The sequence below is a fragment of the Sardina pilchardus genome, chromosome 14, assembly GCF_963854185.1.
Source record: "Sardina pilchardus chromosome 14, fSarPil1.1, whole genome shotgun sequence".
In the NCBI taxonomy this organism is placed as follows: domain Eukaryota; kingdom Metazoa; phylum Chordata; class Actinopteri; order Clupeiformes; family Clupeidae; genus Sardina; species Sardina pilchardus.
This window is the reverse complement of record NC_085007.1, coordinates 29296130-29316717: the sequence shown is the minus strand read 5'-3', so window position 1 is coordinate 29316717 and position 20588 is coordinate 29296130. Positions and strand designations below refer to the sequence as shown.

The window sequence follows — 20588 nt, the reverse complement described above, 5'->3', positions numbered from 1 at the left end:
CATCTTCTTATTATAATAGTTGATATTATTCTTCTAATGCTTTTTGTGCGTTCAATTCAGCTTCAACCGTTTAACGTAGACACTTCGTTCAAACTGCACTGCGTAGGTCTTACTTAGGTGACTTCAGCTATGTTTTTTTCAACTTTGTAACTTTTATACTTTTTGAACTATTAAATAAAAACTATTAAAATTTCCCCATAGACTTAACATTGGATTATGACATCATAATAGGGCAATTAGAATGTTATGCCAGGTGGCCAGCCCCACCTGCAGCAGCTCTGTCTCTCTCAGCCTTTAAGCATACAATCTCTCTGTGAAGACTACATATCCTGTAAACTGTTTCCTCTGTCCACAACTGTTTCAAAATAAAAGTCCTCACTGCAATAATACACTATTAAATCATTTATCCATTGAAACTATTCAACTATTTAACTGTTCAACCATTCAAACTGTCAGTTATCATCAACTATGCCTCCAGTCAACTATATGAAACCTCCATGTACCTAGCAACCAACATAGCAACCATTAAAATGAAGCGTTTATGACAGTTTCTATAGCAACCAACATGATTATACTGCAGTAACTTCTTTACTCCTGATAGTGGCCACCATGGATACCCTAGCAACAAATGTTTCAAAATAAAAGTCCTCACTAGCAAGTTAGCATGGTTAGCATTGTTAATATAGTTAGCATTTTTAGCATAACTGCTAGAAATCATTAGCTAAGTTAGCTAGTCAACCTGGTTAGCATTGTTAGCATACTTAACATTGTTAGCATAGTTAGCATATTTAGCATAACTGCTAGAAATCATCAACTAAGTTAGCTAATCAACCTGGTTAGCATTGGTATTTATCTGTACATTTTTTCATTTTCATGCACTCGTAATTTCCCTGGAATTACATTCTCTAGTTATTCTTCTTCTAACGCACGCAATTCAGCTTGAACCGTTTAACGTAGAAACTTCATTCAAACTGTGTTACGTAGATCTTACTTACGCGATGTGGGCTTTGTATATGGGCCATTCTACAGAATTGGTGCAAATTCACACTTCAAAACTTCTTGAGAAAAATTTGTTTTTTTCCTGCAAGTTTTGTAGTCATAAACATAGTAGAACATCTAAGGAACACTATTCTACTGATTGGACACTTTAATTTCCTATCGTGTTTTTATACAGTTTTGAAACTTTTTCTCTCTCCCAAAATGTGTCACTACCGAAACGCAACAACATTTGCTATAATAATGAGTTTTTAAACATTAAAATTAAATATTCTTTACATTAACCTTCTAAATATATTTTTTACATTTTTGTAAAGACAGTGTTATGGTTCTATTGATTAGAAATAGCATTTTAACAAAACCATAAGGGTGGTCCATCAAATTAAATTCATTTTGAAAGCGATATTTCTCTGTAAATGCCATATATGCACTGATACAAATTTCAAATTCAAGGATTCATTAGTTTAAATTTTTATCTCACTAAATAAAATTATATAATCTTTTCTGATGGCAAAACATATTTTATTTTTCCAGAATAATATGTGTTTCGGTCGTGACTTCAAATGTTCGGTAGTGACGAACATATTTGACATTTCGATATTTTGTGTAAAAAAAAGTAATTAGTTAGTCAAAATTGGTTGGCATCATGCAGCCAAAACATACAGAACAAAGAGGACCTAAAGCAACACCACATAAAAGCACTTTGCACTGACATTACGCTGAGGAGCTGGTGGATAGGTGAACGACGTCTAGCTCTGCCACTTATTTTAGATGGTAGTCCTAATCAAATCACATAAAAAATTACAGAAATATGTCTGACAAATTATTTGTACTGAAAAAGAATATTTGTGCACTTGAACGTTTCTATTTATTTATCAAAATAAAGAAATAAGTGTCATTTTGTCACTACCGAAATAATCACGTCACAACCGAAATATCAACAAATGTTTCGGTTGTGACAGTTTCGGTAGTGACGAAATAAGCTCATTTTGATCCTACCACTAAGATGCTAGTCAGTACGTAGTTAGCTAGCACAGTTCTCAGTTGTTGAAACATGAGTAAAACCTAAATGACCAGTAGAAACAATCAAAAAAACTTAATTAAGCACTGAAAATGTGTGTTCGGTAGTGACATTCTTAAATGTTACACACTGATTTCCAAACTTTCGATCACATTTACTTCAAAACAGTGGGCCTGATCTACTCACCAAGCCACCATGAGGGAGAGAGGTGCAGGCAAAACTTCCTGGTCCAAAAAGGAGGGGAGTGGCTTAAAGCAGTATCATATTATTGACCAAACTGTGCAATGTTTCGGTAGTGACGTGAAAATGCGGGACAGCATTTTTTACATGATTATTCATGATTTTTCCTGAAAATAGCGAATAAATATATATTTTTTGTTTTAATTATCAGAAGTGTTCAAAAAGATACTTCTAAAAACAATGATTAAAAAATTTTAAAAAAATATTTCATATTTATTTTTCAATGGTAAAATTCAGACCTTAGCGTTCGGGACAACCACCTCTCAATAGAAAGCACCATATAAATGATGATATTTTATATATAAAGCTTGCAGCTACATCAAATATTACTTTGGGCTTTGAGTGGTATTTGCTTGTATTATTTTATTATCAAAGAATTTCCTACATTACTGCTTATTAAATTCGTTTTTTGGTTCCGGGACAGCAATTTGCACGAATTCTGTAGAATCGCCCATATATCAACTTTGTAACTTTTATACTTTTTAAACTATTAGTTAAAAACTATTACAATTTCCCCCATAGACTTAACATTGCTCATTATGACATCACTGCAGCAATTAGAATCTTACGCCAGGTGGCCGGCCACCTGGGCACCAACTGTCAGTTTCTCTGGCTTTAAGCATACAGTCTCTCAGAAGACTACATATCCTGTTAACTGTTTCCTCTGTCCACAACTGTTTCAAAATAAAAGTCCTCACTGCAATAATACACTATTAAATCATTTAACCATTGAAACTACTCAACTATTGAACTGTTCAACCATTCCAACTGTCATTTATCATCCACTATGCCGCCAGTCAACTACATGAAACATCCATGTACCTAGCAACCAACATAGCAACCATTAAAATGAAGTGTTTATGACCGTTTCCATAGCAACCAACATGATTATACTGCAGTAACTTCTTGTTTCCTGATAGTGGCCACCATGGATACCCTAGCAACACATGTTTCAAACTAAAAGTCCTCACTAGCAAGTTAGTTAGTTAGCATGGTTAGCATTGTTAGCATAGTTAGCATTTTTAGCATAACTGCAAAAAATCATCAACTAAGTTAGCTAATCAACCTGGTTAGCATTGTTAGCAAATTTAGCATTGTTAGCATAGTTAGCATTTTTTGCATTACTGCTAGAAATCATCGGATAAGTTAGCTAATCAACCTGGTTAACATTGTTAGTAAAGTTAGCATTGCTAGCATAATAAGCATTTTTAGCGTAACTGCTAGAAATCATTAGCAAAGTTAACTAATCAACATTTTAACATGAATAGAAATCATTAGTTAAGTTAGAACTGGAATGTTTCATCTTTAAACTGTCTACCTTCACACTATCAACTCTCTGTAAACTATGCAACCACCATGTTTACCCTAGCTACACCTTAGTAACCATATCTACATTATCTATCTATTTTTGCATTTTCATGCACTGGTAATTCCTTGGAATTGCATTTCTAGTTATTATTACAGTGCATGAAAATGCACTGTACTGTTCTTCCTAGGCTTCTTATTCTTCTTCTTCTAACGCTCGCAATTCAGCTTCAACCGTTTAACGTAGAAACTTCATTCAAACGTTGTTGCGTAGGTCTTGCTTATGCCATGTGTGCTTTGTATTTTTCAACTTTGTAACTTTTATACTTTTTGAACTATTAAATAAAAACTATTAACAATTTCCCCATAGACTTAACATTGCTCATTATGACATCAGGGCAGCAATTAGAATGTTACCCCAGCTGGTCAGCCACCTGGGCACCAACTGTCAGTTTCTCTCAGGCTCCTCTCTGAAGACTACATATTCTGTTCCCCTGTATCCTCTGCGCACAACAGTATCAAAATAAGTCCTCCTAATTCCATCCAACTTTATATCCATTCATCTTCTTCAAACCATTCACTCATCCACCCATTCTAAACAGTCTGCCTATCAACAACATCAATTAGACGCTCTACATTGAACTTTTAAACAATCTACTCTGTCTCAGGCTGGCTCTCTTAAGACTAGCCAGTTAAATTGATTACACCTGTAGCCTATCTGTATCCACTACTCTCAGATACATTCTCTGTGTCTCTCCATTCTACAAGAATATAAGGCACATTCCATCCAACATTCTATCCATTCATCTTCTTCAGACCATTCACTCATCCACCCATTAAACTGTCTATCAACATCTATTAAACAATCTGTCTATCAACATCCATTAAACTCTCTGTCTATCAACATTAAATAGACTATCTACATTCAACTTTTAAATTATTTACTCTGTCTCAGGCTTTAAGAGTACTCTGGCTCTCTTAAGACTAGCCAGTTAAATTGATTACACCTGTGTCAACTACTCTCAGAGAGCTGTATCAGTTGCTGCGTTTACATGAGAGCTTTAATTCCGAATAAAACCAAGTTAAATCGGAATAAAAGTTAATTCCGCTTTAAAAGAGACCATGTAAACGCTTATTCCGCTTGAAAATGATTATTCCGAATTAAACTTAATTCCGATTTAAGTGGTTGGTTTATTCCGATGTTAAAGCGGAATTAACTCCCCTCCTTGATCATGTAAACCTTTATTCCGATTAAAAGTTTATTCCGTTTGTTTGGCGCATGCTCATACAAGGAGGAAGAAGAAGCGCATGCTCGTTTCATGGTTAATTCGGCTCCGTCTTCTTCCCCCCTTCTCCGACAGTCTTCTCCTCCTCAGCTAGCAAACGTGAAGCTTGACAACATTCTCGAGCTGCTGGCTAAATAGTGGGCCTATTATCAGAGTTACTGTGAAACCCGTTTTCATTATGTTATTGTCCATGCTGTAACGTTAACCCGAGATGACAAAAAAGTTGCTAGCCAGCTAAAGTTTGTTTTCTTCCGGTAGACCTTATTAGGCTACGTTCATGCGCCGCCTGTCCAATCGGAACCCTTCCCGACCCCCAGACGTTCAGCAGAATACAATAAAGCGTAATTAACGTATGTTCCATGTAAACGCCAATTCGGAATTATTATTTCCATGTAAACTCGAAGGAGAATATTTTAATTCCGATCTATTTAATTCTGAATAAACTAATTCGGAATTAAAAACATCATGTAAACGTGGCCAGTGTCTCTCTTAACAAGAATATAAGGCACATTCCATCCAACCTTCTATCCACTCATCTTCTTCAGACCATTCACTCATCCACCCATTAAACTGTCAATCAATATCTATTAAACAATCTGCCTATCAATATCCATTAAACATTCTGTCTATCAACATTAATTAGACTATCTACATACAACTTTTAAAGTATTTACTGTGGGTCCCTCTCAAGCAGCGTTTATATGTCCTCCCTCGCTCCTCGATCCTCAATGATCTACATAAAGAAAGATAGAAGAAGGGCTAGACTATCCCATTGTTGCCGCTCCATCATTCTTTATGTAGATCAGTGAGGAGCGAGAGAGGACGCGTAAACGCTATGAGAGGCACCTTCTGTCTCAGGCTTTAAGCATACAATCTCATTAAGACTACAGATCCTGTTTCACTACTTCCTCTGTCCACAACTGTTTCAAAATAATGGTCCTCACTGCAATAATACACTATTAAATCATTTAACCATTGAAACTACTCAACTATTGAACTGTTCAACCATTCCAACTGTCAGTTATCATCCACTATACCTCCAGTCAACTACATGAAACCTCCATCTACCTAGCAACCAACATAGCAACCATTAAAATTAAGTGTTTATAACCGTTTCCATAGCAACCAACATGATTATACTGCAGTAACTTCTTGTTTCCTGATAGTGGCCACCATGGATACCCTAGCAACAAATGTTTCAAAATAAAAGTCCTCACTAGCAAGTTAGCTAGTTAGCATGGTTAGCATAGTTAACATTGTTAACATAGTTAGCATTTTTAGCATAACTGCAAAAAATCATCAACTAAGTTAGCTAATCAACCTGGTTAGCATTGTCAGCAAATTTAGCATTGTTAGCATAGTTAGCATTTTTAACATTACTGTTAGAAATCATCGGTTAAGTTAGCTAATCAACCTGGTTAGCATTGTTAGTAAAGTTAGCATTGCTAGCATAATTAAAATGTTTAGCTTAACTGATAGAAATCATTAGCTAAGTTAGCTAATCAACATTTTAACTAATCATTAGTTAAGTTAGAACTGGAATGTTTCATCTTTAAACTGTCTACCTTCACACTATCAACTCTCTGTAAACTATGCAACCACCATGTTTACCCTAGCTACACCTCAGTAACCATATCTACATTATCTATCTATTTTTGCATTTTCATGCACTGGTAATTCCTTGGAATTGCATTTCTAATTATTATTATTGTTTTACTTACTAATCTTTACTATGTTTCTTTGAAGTTATTTTATAATTATTTTACTTTATTTTTATGTTATTTTTATTTTATTTTATTTTACAGCACTTTGGTCAACTGTGGTTGTTTTTTAAATGTGCTATATAAATAAATTGACATTGACATTGACATTGACATTGACATTGACATTGACATATGAACAACTGAAAGGGACAGATAAGATGGCATCAACGTACTGTAAGGGTCTCATGATATGAAAACATGACTGTTCATTTCATCTGTTGAGGGATACACTGTACAGTAGCTTGCCAGGTAGCCTAAGCCAAACTTATTCACAACAATCACAAGTGAATAGTCTGGTCACAATTGGGAGTCCTTTACAGCCAGGGCCAGCTCTCGGCAGGAGCCAGAGCGGGCTAAGTCCACCCAAGCACTGTGTCTTGCTCACCCAAAGTTCAAAGCCTCAAATCCAGCTTGGATGTAGATGAGTTGGTGTTATGGTATGTAGCTGGTAGGCCTATGTACAGGATGTGTGTTAGTTAAACCCCCCAACTGATAAAGGAAAACTTACATAGATTTTTCACATAGATCTCTGTTTCTCAAAGTCTCTGAGTAGCCTATTGTCAGTACGAGAAGAAGCAATCAGTGCTACCTTGCTTTCAAACAATCAGTGCTACCTTGAGGTGCTGCAGCCAACAGCTGGTCCGGCAGCTGGACTACATTGTGGGGGCCTGATTTTAAAGACCAGCTCTAGCTATTGGTAGGGATAGGCAAGAATAGAAATAAAATATCAAATACCCTAATTTGAAGTGTATCCAAATTAACTTACAAAATTACAAAACACATTCACCACACATATATCAAAATAAAATAGTGTTTGAAATTATATAAAATAAAATTATATTTGTCTATTCACACATTCACACTAGGTCCCCTGGGTTCGTTTAGTCTGATGGTTCGGTTGCTTTTGATAATGTAAACACAACTAGATCGAACCCCTGGGACCGGACCCGGGTCCACCTGAAAGAGTCTGGGGTCCGGTTCGCTAGAACGCTGGAGCAGGTTGCTAAGCAAACGTTCTAAAGAATCTAAAGAATCTTTGTCTTCTTGCCAAGTGATATTTAAAAACAGAACCCCCATATTGTGGAAGTTCGTGTCTAGAAGCATAGGGGTCATTCCACCTCGGATTTTAGAGAATCTTCTGCTTGACCATCTCAGATTTGCTTCAAACATACCATCTAAAGAGTAACCATTTAAACTAACTTAGCCAAAATATTAGCTTGATACAGTACCTAATACATCCAGAGAAAAAAATATTTTTAACATGGTAGCCTACCCCCCTTCTGATTTTTGCCACATTTGCGCGCTCATCAGACGATATACCAATGTTTCAAAAGATGTCAAATGTTTCTGAAGATGTGTTCATTTCATTAGTAGCCTATAAGCTTGTCATACCTCTGTTATAGGGAGATGAAATATCATCCAAACGGATAATTGTTCAGTTTTGCGTTACAATTATTCCAAAAATACAATATTGACACCTATTAGGCCTAATTACTTTTTCAAAGACAGCTTAGACACATCTGTAAAACGTCATTTACTTAACATTTTCTTACCCCGGAATGTTCTGTAATTAGAACAAGAGTTCAAGTTGCCTTTCTTTCTAAGCTTATCAAATAGCCCTCTTTCCATTCTGTGAGAATACAGTAGCCTATGTTCTTCCCAGATCTTTCTGAAGGAAAGATGAAGCATGTACAGTAGTCTCAGTCTCACCTCAGGGATACTATTGGGTCCTGTTGCCTTTCCACTCTTTGGCGTTGTAGCCTAGTGGCTTTGCTGATCTCCTTGGTTGATTCACTGCAGTCTACTGTCTACTGCAGGTCACTATCTGCAGGCTGAATATCTGGTGGGTTTTCTGGAGCTGGTCAACTCCTCAAAGTGTTCTAGTTCCACACATCTTCTCCTCTGTCCTTCCTCATCATGTAGGCCTATTTGTTTGCCTTCTTTGTCCTTTAATGGTCTTTTTGGCTGGCTGCCGTTAGCGTTTCCATAAAATTATTTTTGTCTGCTTCTATTCTTTTTTTTAACACTCTTGCTGGTTGTACTGCTCCTGTGCTTTTGTTTTCTTTGCACGTGTGAGCAGGGCCGGCCCAAGCGATAAGCGAACTATGCGGTCGCTTAGGGCCCCCACGCCACCAGAGGGCCCCCAAGAGCACCAAAAGATCACGATAATATATATCTTTTTAAAAGTAAAAATAAAAAATATCATTGAATAATAGAAACGAGATGGTATTACACATATAAATGTGATTTGCATTTTATTTTCACAATTCGCAAAATACTATAGGCCTATTTTCAAAATTGATTCCTGCTGTTGGTTGCTGCCACCGTTGGGCATGCAGATATCATACACCGCTGGCGTGGTTGTCGGTCATCATGTGAAACGTGAAGTGGAAGTTCGTTGCCGCTTAACTATGTCTCAAAAAAGGAGCTATCCCTCTGGAGCCGAGAAAAGAAAAAAGAAGAAGCTGGAAGACGAGACACACCACACCACACCACCACCATATAGCACATTTTGCACAACTTTGAACGTCTGTTCTGAATTTGAAAAACTAAAGAAATTAAACTGGTTAACTTGTTACTGTAAATACAGTGTCTTGTCTGCTGATGTTACTTTCAAATAGTATAATTAATTTTGCACACATTTATACCCCACTCTATTTAAAAATGCAAAACAATTAGAACAATTTTGTGAGTTTGCTACTCTGGTAATGTTAAAAACAGCCAGAATGACACCGGTATGATGTAAGTAAATTACAAATGATGGTAATGATAGTGGGTATGTTACACACAAAGTGTAGCCTATGGGATGATGAAGCATCTGGTGCTGAGGTAGTGGTATGGGGGGCCCCAAATGAAATTTTGCTTAGGGCCCCATAAAGGCTTGGGCCGGCCCTGCGTGTGAGGCTGTTGTTTGTTGTTTGTCTGCTGAGATCCACTCCTCATAGGTTTTGTGGGCCCAAGACTTCTTTGCAAGTTGTCTTCATTGCCTCCCTCACACTTCCATTTTTGTCTATTTTTTCTTTTCTTCCTCATCTTCCATTTGTTCTTTGCAGGACTTTTGTTCCCGGGTGTCAGTTTAAACTCTTCCAACTTGGTTGGATTCTTCAGAAGAGTTGTACCTGTCACCGGTTTGTGCTCTCTGTCCAGTTTCTCCTGTTTCAGCTTGACAGGAGCAGTGAGGAGATGGTTGTCCGAAGCAACGTCAGCGCCTCATCTGGTCCACAAGTCTTAAGTGGCCTAAGGTGGTAGAATTTTCTGTTCATATATTTTTGCTATTTTGCTATTTTTGTGGAAGTGATGGTATAGATTTAAAACGAAACACCGATTTGTGAATTAAAAAAAAATACTAGAAAGTGCATTTTGTGCCAAGAAATTGTATTTTTACCATTATTTTTTCCAGTTGTCAAGGTGCTCTTAAGTCTAGCCATTAATAATAACATAGGCCCAGCCTTCAACCGATCAGACCAACGATCCGGGTGTGGCTGGTGGATAAACCAGTTTGTGATTGGTTCCAGCAAACGTGGACAGGAAGCAGGAGAGATACATGTGCAGGTTTCCTGAGCTGCAGGGCGACATCAAGCTGGCTTTACCCAGTCTAATACATTGGGCAACTTGCAGGGAAACCATATAACCGGTTCTGTCTGTTCAAATTGGATTATTAAAGTTATCACGAAGCTGATTATTTCTGCTGTATTTTGAGTTTGTCTATTTTAATCCAATTTGACCGCTTTGCTATGTTGCCCACCCAAAACCTCTGCCAGACCACCCAAATACAGTAGTAGCCTAGGCTAAAAACATATCACCAACAGTAAAAGGTAGGCCTATAGGCCTAGACACATTGAAATACCAGTTATTTTCCGCCGACAAGTGATGCGATGCCATATTGTTCTTATCTTTATGGCTTCCTTTATATATACAATACAAAAAATAATTCATGAAGCTATTCTACCAGGACTCTGTGATTCATGATATGGGCCAGTTCTACTTGCATAATTCCTGGGAATATCTTGATTTCTCATGAATCATTGGATGGGACGGTCTATTGTCTGAGAAAAAAAGACTGAGGGCGTGGTGTAATGGAAGTGACATGAGCTGATGATGTAGACTATTTTTTTTTTACTTGGAATGAGTTGCTATTTTTACATCCTGCATTCTGTTGTAATGATGCAGTGAGTTGCGCTAACTTGGTGTGAAAGAGCGCAAAATCACTTCCTTTAACCAAACTATGACTAGGTTAAACATACCCTACTAGCCTACTTGGTTTCTGAGTTTGGACAAGCCGTGATCTTAACGGTTCGCAGCAAAGCGACGAAACAACTTGTTATAGGCTAACCCTCGAAGGTCAGTGAGAACAATTGATTATGCCTCTGTAAAGTTCTTCAACCTACCTGTCAATCATGTAAAGTTAGGCTAGTCTACTATGGTGTTATGAAACATACGGCCTTTACCGATTCATGATGCCTGGATACGTCACTGAATGTTACATTTTAACATGTGGGGGTACGCGAGCCGCGTCAGGATTTGGTGGTCCGTGGGGAGAAAAGTTTGGGAACTGCTGTACCCTGTTCCATCCATAATTAGGCTAAGCGCGAGTTTTTACTTTTCTTTAGCTTTACACATGAGGCATATTTCCTGTGTTGTCACCGATTTCCCGTTGTTGATAGTCCAGCGTCGCGTCGTAACTGATAGGAGTGGGTATAGTAAAGGGGTAAATTAATTGTCTGCAGTCAGGTAAAAGCGCTGGGCGCTGTGCCCCACCTATGGATAATTCTGATGGATTTGCCTATATTATCTTTTTTATTCAGAATACATGTTAACGTATGATAATATTTTTTTTTCAGGCATTGGCAAAAAGGCTATAGCCACACGTTAAACATGGCTACATTTGTGGACATATGCACCAATATAATTTCCGGTGTTAAGACAGGATTTGACTGATTTTTGTTGTTGTTGTTTGTTGTTGTTGTTTTCTTATCCTCCTAGTACCCCTCGCCTTAACCATAATGAAATCATGATTGCTTCTCTTCTCGTGACATCCTCTTTAATCATCAGTACAGTCCAAGGAGTGGCAGATGGTAGGCCTAAGTCAGTCTTGCTCAGTATTGTTTTATATCTGAAACCCACACTTGAGTAGAAGTATATACAGTATTTGATCAGAAAATGACTTAAAAGGAGAAGTAATCTAAGCATACGACTTAAGTAGACTAAAAGTCTTGAAGTATCTATTATTTACACTAACAGTACTTAAGTATGACAAGTAGCCTAGCCCATTCTAAAACAAAGTAAAAAGTATAAAGTATAAAGTACTAGTAAAAGCTGCCAAGGCCAGGTAGCCAGGGCAGTAACTTAGTGGTTACACTTCCTATACGATGTCTTCAAAGCCTGAACAAAAGTATGGCTGCCATTCATTTTTCACTGCTGGTGCCTCATTATAGGCCTCCCTATAATGAGGCATATCCAACATGTTTACAGCTATATTGCATTCCATAAGCATGCTTACAACAGCACCTTACAACAGCCTCCATAGTCTTTGGTGCGCTACTGTATGTCTTAGCTGTATTTGTTTTAACTCTGTCACCATGTCTTCATTCATTTCAGTATCCTGGGATGACATCCGATCAGAAAATCTTGGGGTTGCAAATATCTAATATGCTAACATACACATTATTTTAGCCTATTTCTACTTAATCTTGCTATTGAACATTTTGTGGTGTGAAATGATAAATTTGTAGTGTAGTAAAAGGAAGAAAAATAAAAACTCAAGTAGGCTAAGATAGCCTACTCCCCATTCAAACTTAAGCACTGTATACTTAAATATGTCTGCCTGCTTAGTTACTTTACATCTCTGATGGTGCTCAGTACCTGTAAGGACATCCAGCAGTATTACAGATGGAAAATCATCTCTGCACTCTAAGTGAAATGCTAAATATCTTACCAATGACCTTGACTATACTTTGACCCATTGCAGAATTGTCCCTTCCAATACCACAGCTCAAGGATGCACGTGTTAGCAGCATAACCAAGACTATAGATGTTTTCTGGACAGATGCACCATCTTTAATCGGCAAGCTAGAAAGTGTCATTAATGAAATTGAAGTCTACAACCCTGGACAGAAAGAAGCTGTGCATAGTGTAAGTTTTATGTGGCAATAATGCTGCAAACACTCTTGACGTTTCTCTAAAGACATCTGGTAAAGTTTGTCTTGAGAGTGTCCTCAGCTGATGGCATGTATTTGTAGGCGTCTGTTGTGAAAAGGCCAAACCTGACAGTCACCCATGACTGGCATTGGACCTCCCCCCTGCCACTTGAGTGTCTTTCACATTCAGTGAGGCTTCGTGTCAGACACCAAAATAATGTCAGTGAGTGGACAGATCACAGACATGTCTCAGGTCAGTAAAGTTTCACCGTACAAAGCAATCCCTCTTGGTCATGTGAGGGGAAAATTACCAAGATGGAATTTAACCTTTGATTTGATACTTGTGTTTCTGCAAGATACACTCTTAAATGGACTGTTAAAGCGTAAGCTAGTTCATAATGTTCCTTATGATTGATACTTCTATTACCTTGTGCATTCATTCTTCTGTTGGAGATTAACCTAGTTCTTAAAGTTCTTGTCTATTTGATCATTCTGTTTCAGTAGTTCATGTGTATGGCAAATCATGTGTCGTTGAAATGATCTTTGTGTCCTTGGTTCTTAATTAACTTGTATTGTATTGTCCAAGTCATGTGTGAGCAGAGAAGATGTAATGATACAATGATCGATGCAATGATATGATATGATGCAAGATATAAATGTGTGTGTGAGAAACAACCAATTCATTCTTGGATGCACAGACTTTGTTTCTGTATCCTGATTGGCTGATGCCTATGAGATGATTAATAAATTACTAATAAGAAAGACAAAACCTTATTTCAGACTTTTAGTATTTATAGTTCTTTAAGCTAAATTTCTTTCAGTCACAAGAGGTCCACCGACTAGTCTGCCTTGCGGCTTCAGTTCAGCAACATGCTGACGTCTGCTGTATGGTTTCACTTAATTATTATTTTTGCCTTTTTTCTTATCTTCTATCCTCTTCTTATCTTCTATTCTCTAGGTTCAGGTTCAGATCACTCTAAACGTGCGCTTTACCCAGTGGATCACGTAGGCTTAGTCGGCAGTAAAAAGAAATTCTGCTGCATCGTCCCAGAAGGAGAAACAGTCCACAATGTTACGTTCAATGACGTGCAGTCAATGAACTACACCCATGTGAGCCAGACCTACATTTTTGATGTAACACTGGAACCCGACGATACTAGGGGTGAACATCATGTATCTTGTCAAGAGAAAAATGGTGGGGGAAGCACAGTTACAGTGTATGCTGGCTGTAAGTCTTGCCTTATTATATTACGAAAGTCTTTTGCTTATCTAGCCTTTTCGGACATATTGACACATCCACTCACTGACTTCAAAGCTTATGTTTTTTTTATTGAGGCTTTTGTGTTTGGGTTTAGAGATATTGTGCTTTTACAGATTCTCCAGAGGTTCACAACTTTACATGCGAGACAAGAAACCTCCGTGATCTTAACTGTTCTTGGACACAGGGTAGAGATAAAAACCTAAAAGGACTCCGTCGTACCAAATATATTCTTAATGAGGGTGTAAGGTATTATAACTAAGATGTATGCCACTTACTGATGTTCAACCCCAACATATTTTACAATGATGACATTATAACCACCTAATTCTCATTTTTAGGCCATGTGAAACACAATTCCAGTCTTCAGACCAGAAGTTCTGTTTCTCAGAAATATCTCCAAATCAGGGGGAAACTGCATGGATACTGACAGCAGAAAATAAAATCAATAAAACAAGTTTCACTTATACAGCTGACCCCAGACACAGAGGTAAAGACCACCATTTACATAATTCAGCACTTGCATGTGTAGGCCTAACCAAAGATCCTTCATTACTATCTGCTCTGTACTGTAAGGATTGTCACAGTTCTGAACTGTTCTGACTGGTTGCAGTGTATTTGCCGGCTCCTCAACATCTAAAAGCCTCACATGTAAACTCCAGGAATGCTAGTATTCAATGGCATTGGCCTGATGCCAACCTGATGTTATTATCAATGCAATGTCAAGTACAGATAACGTGGCCCAACAAAACAGAAGATGTGGTGAGTGGTGTTTCCAGTTTTCTGCTCCAACACACATGGTAGCTACAGTATATATCTGCACACCATATTGGAAGACAGCTCAATGATCATTGTTGCCATCGTTGTGGGTGGTTCATGTTCTGTCCTGTCCTTTTTCCTGTGAAGAGAGAAGACACTGGAGTGGGCCTGATCTCTATGACCCTACGTGATCTTCACCCGTACACTAACTATTCCATCAAGGTGCGATGCGCCTCGAACAAGCACTTCTGGAAGTGGGGAGACTGGGCTGAAATAATCACATTTCAAACCAAAGAGGACAGTGAGTATGACTGACCAAGGATAACAACAATTCAGATGATCCCGATTAAAACACATTTGCAGTCACCTCAAGGGCTTAAACACACTTTATTCTCCTGAACCTGTTGCTTTTCTGTTTAGTTCCTCAGGCTGTGGATGTCTGGATGACAGTCGACAACAACAACAGTAATATTGTGGTGTGGAAGGTATGTTTTCAATGCATTTGCCTACTTTATTAGCTTTACTGGGGCACAGTCCTAGCAGCCAGATTTATACTCCATCTTTGTGGTCTTTTTTCTCACAGAAGCTAGAGACTGAGCAGAGTCATGGAGAGGTAATGTCGTATGAACTGTCATGGAGTGGCCTCCATAAGAATTTGTACCCAACACAACACTGTTACAACATGGACACTATGAATACGACTATCACCATCAAAGCCGTTAACAATGTTGGCTACTCACAGCCTTCAACAATCACCATCCCATCACAAACAGGAGGTGAGAAATGGGAAGCAGCATTCAAGAAGATATCATTTTGTTAGAGGCATGTATGAAAGACTTTGTTTGTCATTGTGGGAGAGCACAAAATAAAGCAAAAGCTTAATCCCAGTCAGTTGGAGTTAGTGTCCTCGCATGACAGCCACTGTTGTGGTGACCAGCTTGGCTTTCTCCACCCATCACTCCCCCTGACTAATTTCTCCACCCCTCACTAACACATTTTTTTCATGATCTTGGAAAGATGTGGAGACAACACGTGTTAATGGCAGTAATGGCGGTGTGGAGTTGACCTGGGACTCGACGCCTGGGGCCAGTTGTGGGTATGTGGTGGACTGGTACCCTGTGGGCAGCCAGGACAAGTGTGACATCCAGTGGATAAAGATACCAGCTGGCCAAACAAATGCTACAATCAATTCAGGTACAGCAGTTGTATTATGTCAACTGTAATGTTTGTACATGTGAAATAGCACTAGAATTGGGTCTCAACATATAAAATGAATTCAAAGCTTTAATTGAAAACCTCGCATTCACAAAGATGAATGCTACATACTGTATATTCTCCATGCCTCCTGTGTTGACACTAGAACATTCATACAGGCAGACATCTGTTTTTAAAATTAAGTTACAGTAGTGCCACCTAGTGGTAAGTAATAGGAGCCTACAGCACTAAACATACCACGTGTCACATTGACTGTCCCCAGGTGCTGTCACCACATCAAGCTGTAGGTTTTTTTGTTGTATAGTTTTAGTGATCTTTAACAAGTTTATATAAGTATTACTATGTGTCTCACACGGTGCTTTCCTGCAGGGTTTATAGATGGAGTGAGGTACACATTTTCTCTATATGCCTGCACAACAGATGCCCCAGAGTTGCAGTGGAGATGGGAAGGTTATGGACGAGAGCTGAGTGAGTAATCATTCTCACTGAACCGAACTATTTAAAACTTTATACAATTGAATATAACAAAGTCAACCACCTCTAAAAATGTAGCAGAACTCCAGTATATATTTGTAAAGGCTCACATGTAATTAAAGTAGTAGATAAAAATGTATTGACAAAAGCAGACAGCATCGATAGTTTTGACCACAACAATTTTCTTTCTCTCTGTATTTCCCAGCACCAGAAAGGTCTTCAAGTGCCTTTGCTTCTCAGGATGGTTTGGATGTAGTCGTCACCTGGGATGAGATACCCTTGGTGCACCGGAGAGGATTTATTCAGAAGTATGCAATCAGCTATTCCTCCATTTCCCATGATTACTATGAAGGTAAAAAAGGTGCAAACATGGGGTGACAAAATTAATGTAATTTCAAAAGGACACATGCGTACCTGCCTTTACAGTTTTATTTACATTTACATCTTTACGCCAAGATTAATATCTGATCTAGTTTTTCCCTTGCTTTTGACACAACCACAACATGTTTCATGTATGATTTTTTCTTTGTGTTTTTTCAGAGATTCCAGAGAGTGAAGAAAGGATGAAACGAATTCCAAACCCCCGTGGTGAATTCTACAACTTCCAAATACGTGCTTTCACATCTGCAGGTGAAGGTCCAGCTGGGAACTTTTCATTCGATCCCAGGCCACAGAGTATGTACAGTATGCAACTCTTTTTGATCTCATGTTTTACTGTCTGAATATCATACCTAAAAGTAAACATGAAAGTACTATGTACTGTAGCAGCAAATACCAAAGTAGAATGACTTGTGATGCCATTTATTTCTGTGTTGTTGTCTCTCATTGAGTAATTAAGTAATAAGTGATAAACTCAGTCTTGTTGTATGACTGGAGTTAATTCTCTCACAGCTCGCCAGACCATTATACGCAGTATCACGTCACTGGGATTTGTCATCATAATTGTTGCAGTTTTCAGTATTCTGTGCTACCGAAAGAGGACATGGTAAGACAATGGCCAAATATCCGGTGAGGTAAAAATTATTGAAAAGTGTGTAATCTGACCTAAACTGAGTTTTGTTTTGTAACTGTTTTGAATGGCTATTTTACATTAGTGAGAACTATTTTAATTTTACTTTAAATGTGAAATATGCAAGTTTTTTAGCTTAATTTGCCTTAACTAATCAGCTTCGGAGTCATTGGAATGGTTATTTGACTTATTTCGGGTTGAATAACGGCTGTCTGGCTTCCCCCTAGCGCCTCTGAGCGGAAAAACCACGCATGCAAGTTTTACACTTGCATGTTTCTCTGCAGAGCTTCCCCTACAGCTTTAGCGTGTATATTTTACAACACTCCTCAATCTGAGGAGGTCACAGGCGCTAGGGAGAAGCGAGACCGCTATCATTCAACCTGGAATAAGTCCAATAACCATTCCAATGACTGATCAGGTAAATTAAGCAAAAAAAACGTGCATAGTTCACCTTTCAATCATGTGCTGTTCCTCAGTGGTACTGTACGCATGCATGCAGAGAGGTTTTGATTCTACAGTTTACATTTCTGTGTAGGTGTACAGTAATTCCTTCAGGGATGTTGTAAAACTGTACATTTGTATAGTATGGGTATAGTCCTCACTCTCAGTTATTAGAGAGTATTTGGATTTCCCATATTCGTACATAAAAGTTTTTAGTGTTCAAATTAAAATGATCTCATTCCACTAGGCTGAAAGAGAAGTTATACCCAGACATTCCAGGTCCTCAACTTAATTCCTCTACCTCAAAGGTAAGCTGATACATCAAAACACTGTTTATAAGTTAACCTTGAAAAAATAAAGCAGCTGTGAATATATTTGCAATATGGATTTACATTTGATCAAATTACTGTGTCCATTTTCTCTAGGAAATCCATGACATTCAGCTACTTGCGATCCCTGCTGAGAATGTGGATTATCTCTTGGCTTGTGAATTGGATGCTGAAGATGGAGTAATTTCAGCTATACCTGTGACAGACAGTGACTGTTTAGCGCATTATAGGAATGTAACTGGCTCAGACACTAATTTTCCGGACCGTAATATTGGCTCCAGCAGCATATTGAGCAGTCCTAATTTGGTGCTGGACAACCTCACATACAATCTGCCAGTGGCTTTTCCTGCGTTGCCCAGTGGCACACCAGTAACCACAGAGGCTGCCACTGGAGGGTACAGCCCTCACCCCCAGGTGTCCCCAGCATTTTGTCCTCTACCTCCGTGTTCAGAAACTTACCAAGCCCTGGAAGATGTCTGTTAGACCAGTCAACCTTACCACATTCTGGAAAATATCTGGCAGGCCAGCCAACGTGAGAGTAATGGGAGATCTCTTGGAAAGTGATGACTGTGCTTTTGGCGTAGTTGAAAGCTCTGCCCAGGTCAAACTGTCACATCCCTTGCATGGAGATCCGTTTAGGCACATGGAGGTCATGCATTGTCAACTGGCTCCCTGCTCAGTTTCTTACCAATCTTGTGTTTATGTGTATTTTGATTAAACAAATATGTTCTTTTCAATGTCATAGGATGACAAGGACATCACTTTTTAAGTACAAAGTATTATTGCCTGTATAAGTAAGGATTACATAGACTTACAGATGCAGAACAAGAGTTGAAACATTGAAGTGTCCAGCCACCCTTCTACAGTACATGTTAATTTTCCCTGCTCCAACTGTTTGGAGCAGTAAATTGAGAGTGATGATTACATTCCTTGTAGCTTAGTTGGAAATTCAACATTTGTCAGCTCTTCAAGGCCCTAAGATCGATGTCTTGGGTGGCATCATGTGTGTTACGTTTTTGGTATTTAAAAAAGAATGTTACAAGAAGATGCATTTGCCTATGGTTACATTTCTGATATGCTAGTGCCACACACACATTAAGATTGGCAGCCAAAGGGTAACCATTCCTGAGTTCAGTCTTCATACTTAAGTGTTAGCTCCAAATCTCTGGAATGCAATAAATAAGATTAGCTGAATCTGTGACATCTTTTAAATCTTTCCTTAAAAGTCACTTGCACTGAAAAGCTTTTAATTTATTTTTTTGTCTTGTCTTGTACTGATTTTTTTGCCTTGTATACTGTCCAATTAGTGTAGTTTTTGGTATTGAAAAAATACCTTATTTGCTTTGTTTGTAGACATTTTATTTTTGCTCTGTTTATTCTTTTATGTAAAGCATTGTCTAACTTTGTTTAGAGAAGCGCTCTGTAAATTAAGATGATGATGATGATGATGATATTATTATTACTAGCCTATTGTGTGCCAAAAATATGTTGTGAAATAGTAGCCATGAAAGGGTAGGGCTGCATGAAACTTGGTGGTCATGTAGCCCACTGATCTATAAAGATCGGTGATAGCCTACAGTAGCCTCTACAAGGATGACATGGAACCATTGATTTCCATTTTAATGCCCGGAGTCCGGACCCCCCAAAATGAGGTAGGGCAGACAGTTTTCTGTATAGGCCTAGCTCAAGTACTGTAGGGTTTTTAGTTTGTTTGTTTGTTTGTTTTTTGTATGTTGCTCTCAAGGGCCATCTCAACCTATTAACCACTCATTTGCAGTATGGTGCCACTTAATTAAAATTTAAAAAGCAAAAATGAGATGCTGGTGTCTTTAGCTGACATGCTCAAAACTGCACAAAATTGGAAGTGTATGACCAGTATGACACCTTCTGAATGCATGCCAAGTTTCGTGGAATTCTTTTTATGGGGGTCATACTATAAAGGAATTAATGTGTAGGCCTACAGTAGGCCTACACTATAGCCTACACCAATCGGCCTATAGATGGTGGAGTTGAGCGCACGCACACACACATTCCCGCGGGCTGCAGCGTGATGCTCCTCCACATGCAGGCACAAACAAACATAAACTAACACAAAGGCCCACTCGCAAGCGAACACTACACCAAAGCAAATAGGCCTACACGTGCTCACAGGGGAGACAGGACAATGAGCTACAGAAACTGAAATGTAGGGCTGTGTTATGAGGGATACAGAACACCTGTGAAATGTAGACAGGCCTACACATCTGCGTTAAGTAGGCTATACAAAGTAACGGTGAGCTTTACAAAATGTGACAGCCATGCAGGAATGGCAACAGATTAGGTCGTAGCCTGGAACCAAATTCTAAATGAAAGGCT

General features: G+C 38.5%; 1 protein-coding gene across 2 annotated transcripts; it reads left to right on the top strand.

Annotated features, from left to right (window-relative positions):
• The first annotated feature begins 10750 nt into the window (after positions 1 to 10750).
• On the top strand, positions 10751 to 19427 carry LOC134100694 (leukemia inhibitory factor receptor-like). 2 transcript variants are annotated; one of them, XM_062554069.1, is made up of 18 exons: positions 10751 to 10952; positions 11595 to 11686; positions 12580 to 12743; positions 12851 to 13001; positions 13707 to 13976; positions 14123 to 14255; positions 14348 to 14496; positions 14620 to 14768; positions 14913 to 15066; positions 15186 to 15250; positions 15349 to 15541; positions 15783 to 15959; positions 16350 to 16448; positions 16660 to 16806; positions 16995 to 17129; positions 17346 to 17439; positions 18152 to 18212; positions 18330 to 19427. In XM_062554069.1, the coding sequence occupies exons 2-18, from the start codon at positions 11623 to 11625 to the stop codon at positions 18714 to 18716; spliced, it is 2592 nt and encodes an 863-aa protein (XP_062410053.1). In that variant the 5' UTR covers positions 10751 to 10952; positions 11595 to 11622; the 3' UTR covers positions 18717 to 19427. The 2 variants fall into 2 exon arrangements, with proteins under 2 accessions (XP_062410053.1, XP_062410054.1); XM_062554070.1 differs by lacking the exons at positions 10751 to 10952; positions 11595 to 11686; positions 12580 to 12743; positions 12851 to 13001 and having other exon boundaries at positions 13875 to 13976; positions 14104 to 14255.
• Positions 19428 to 20588: the final 1161 nt, after the last annotated feature.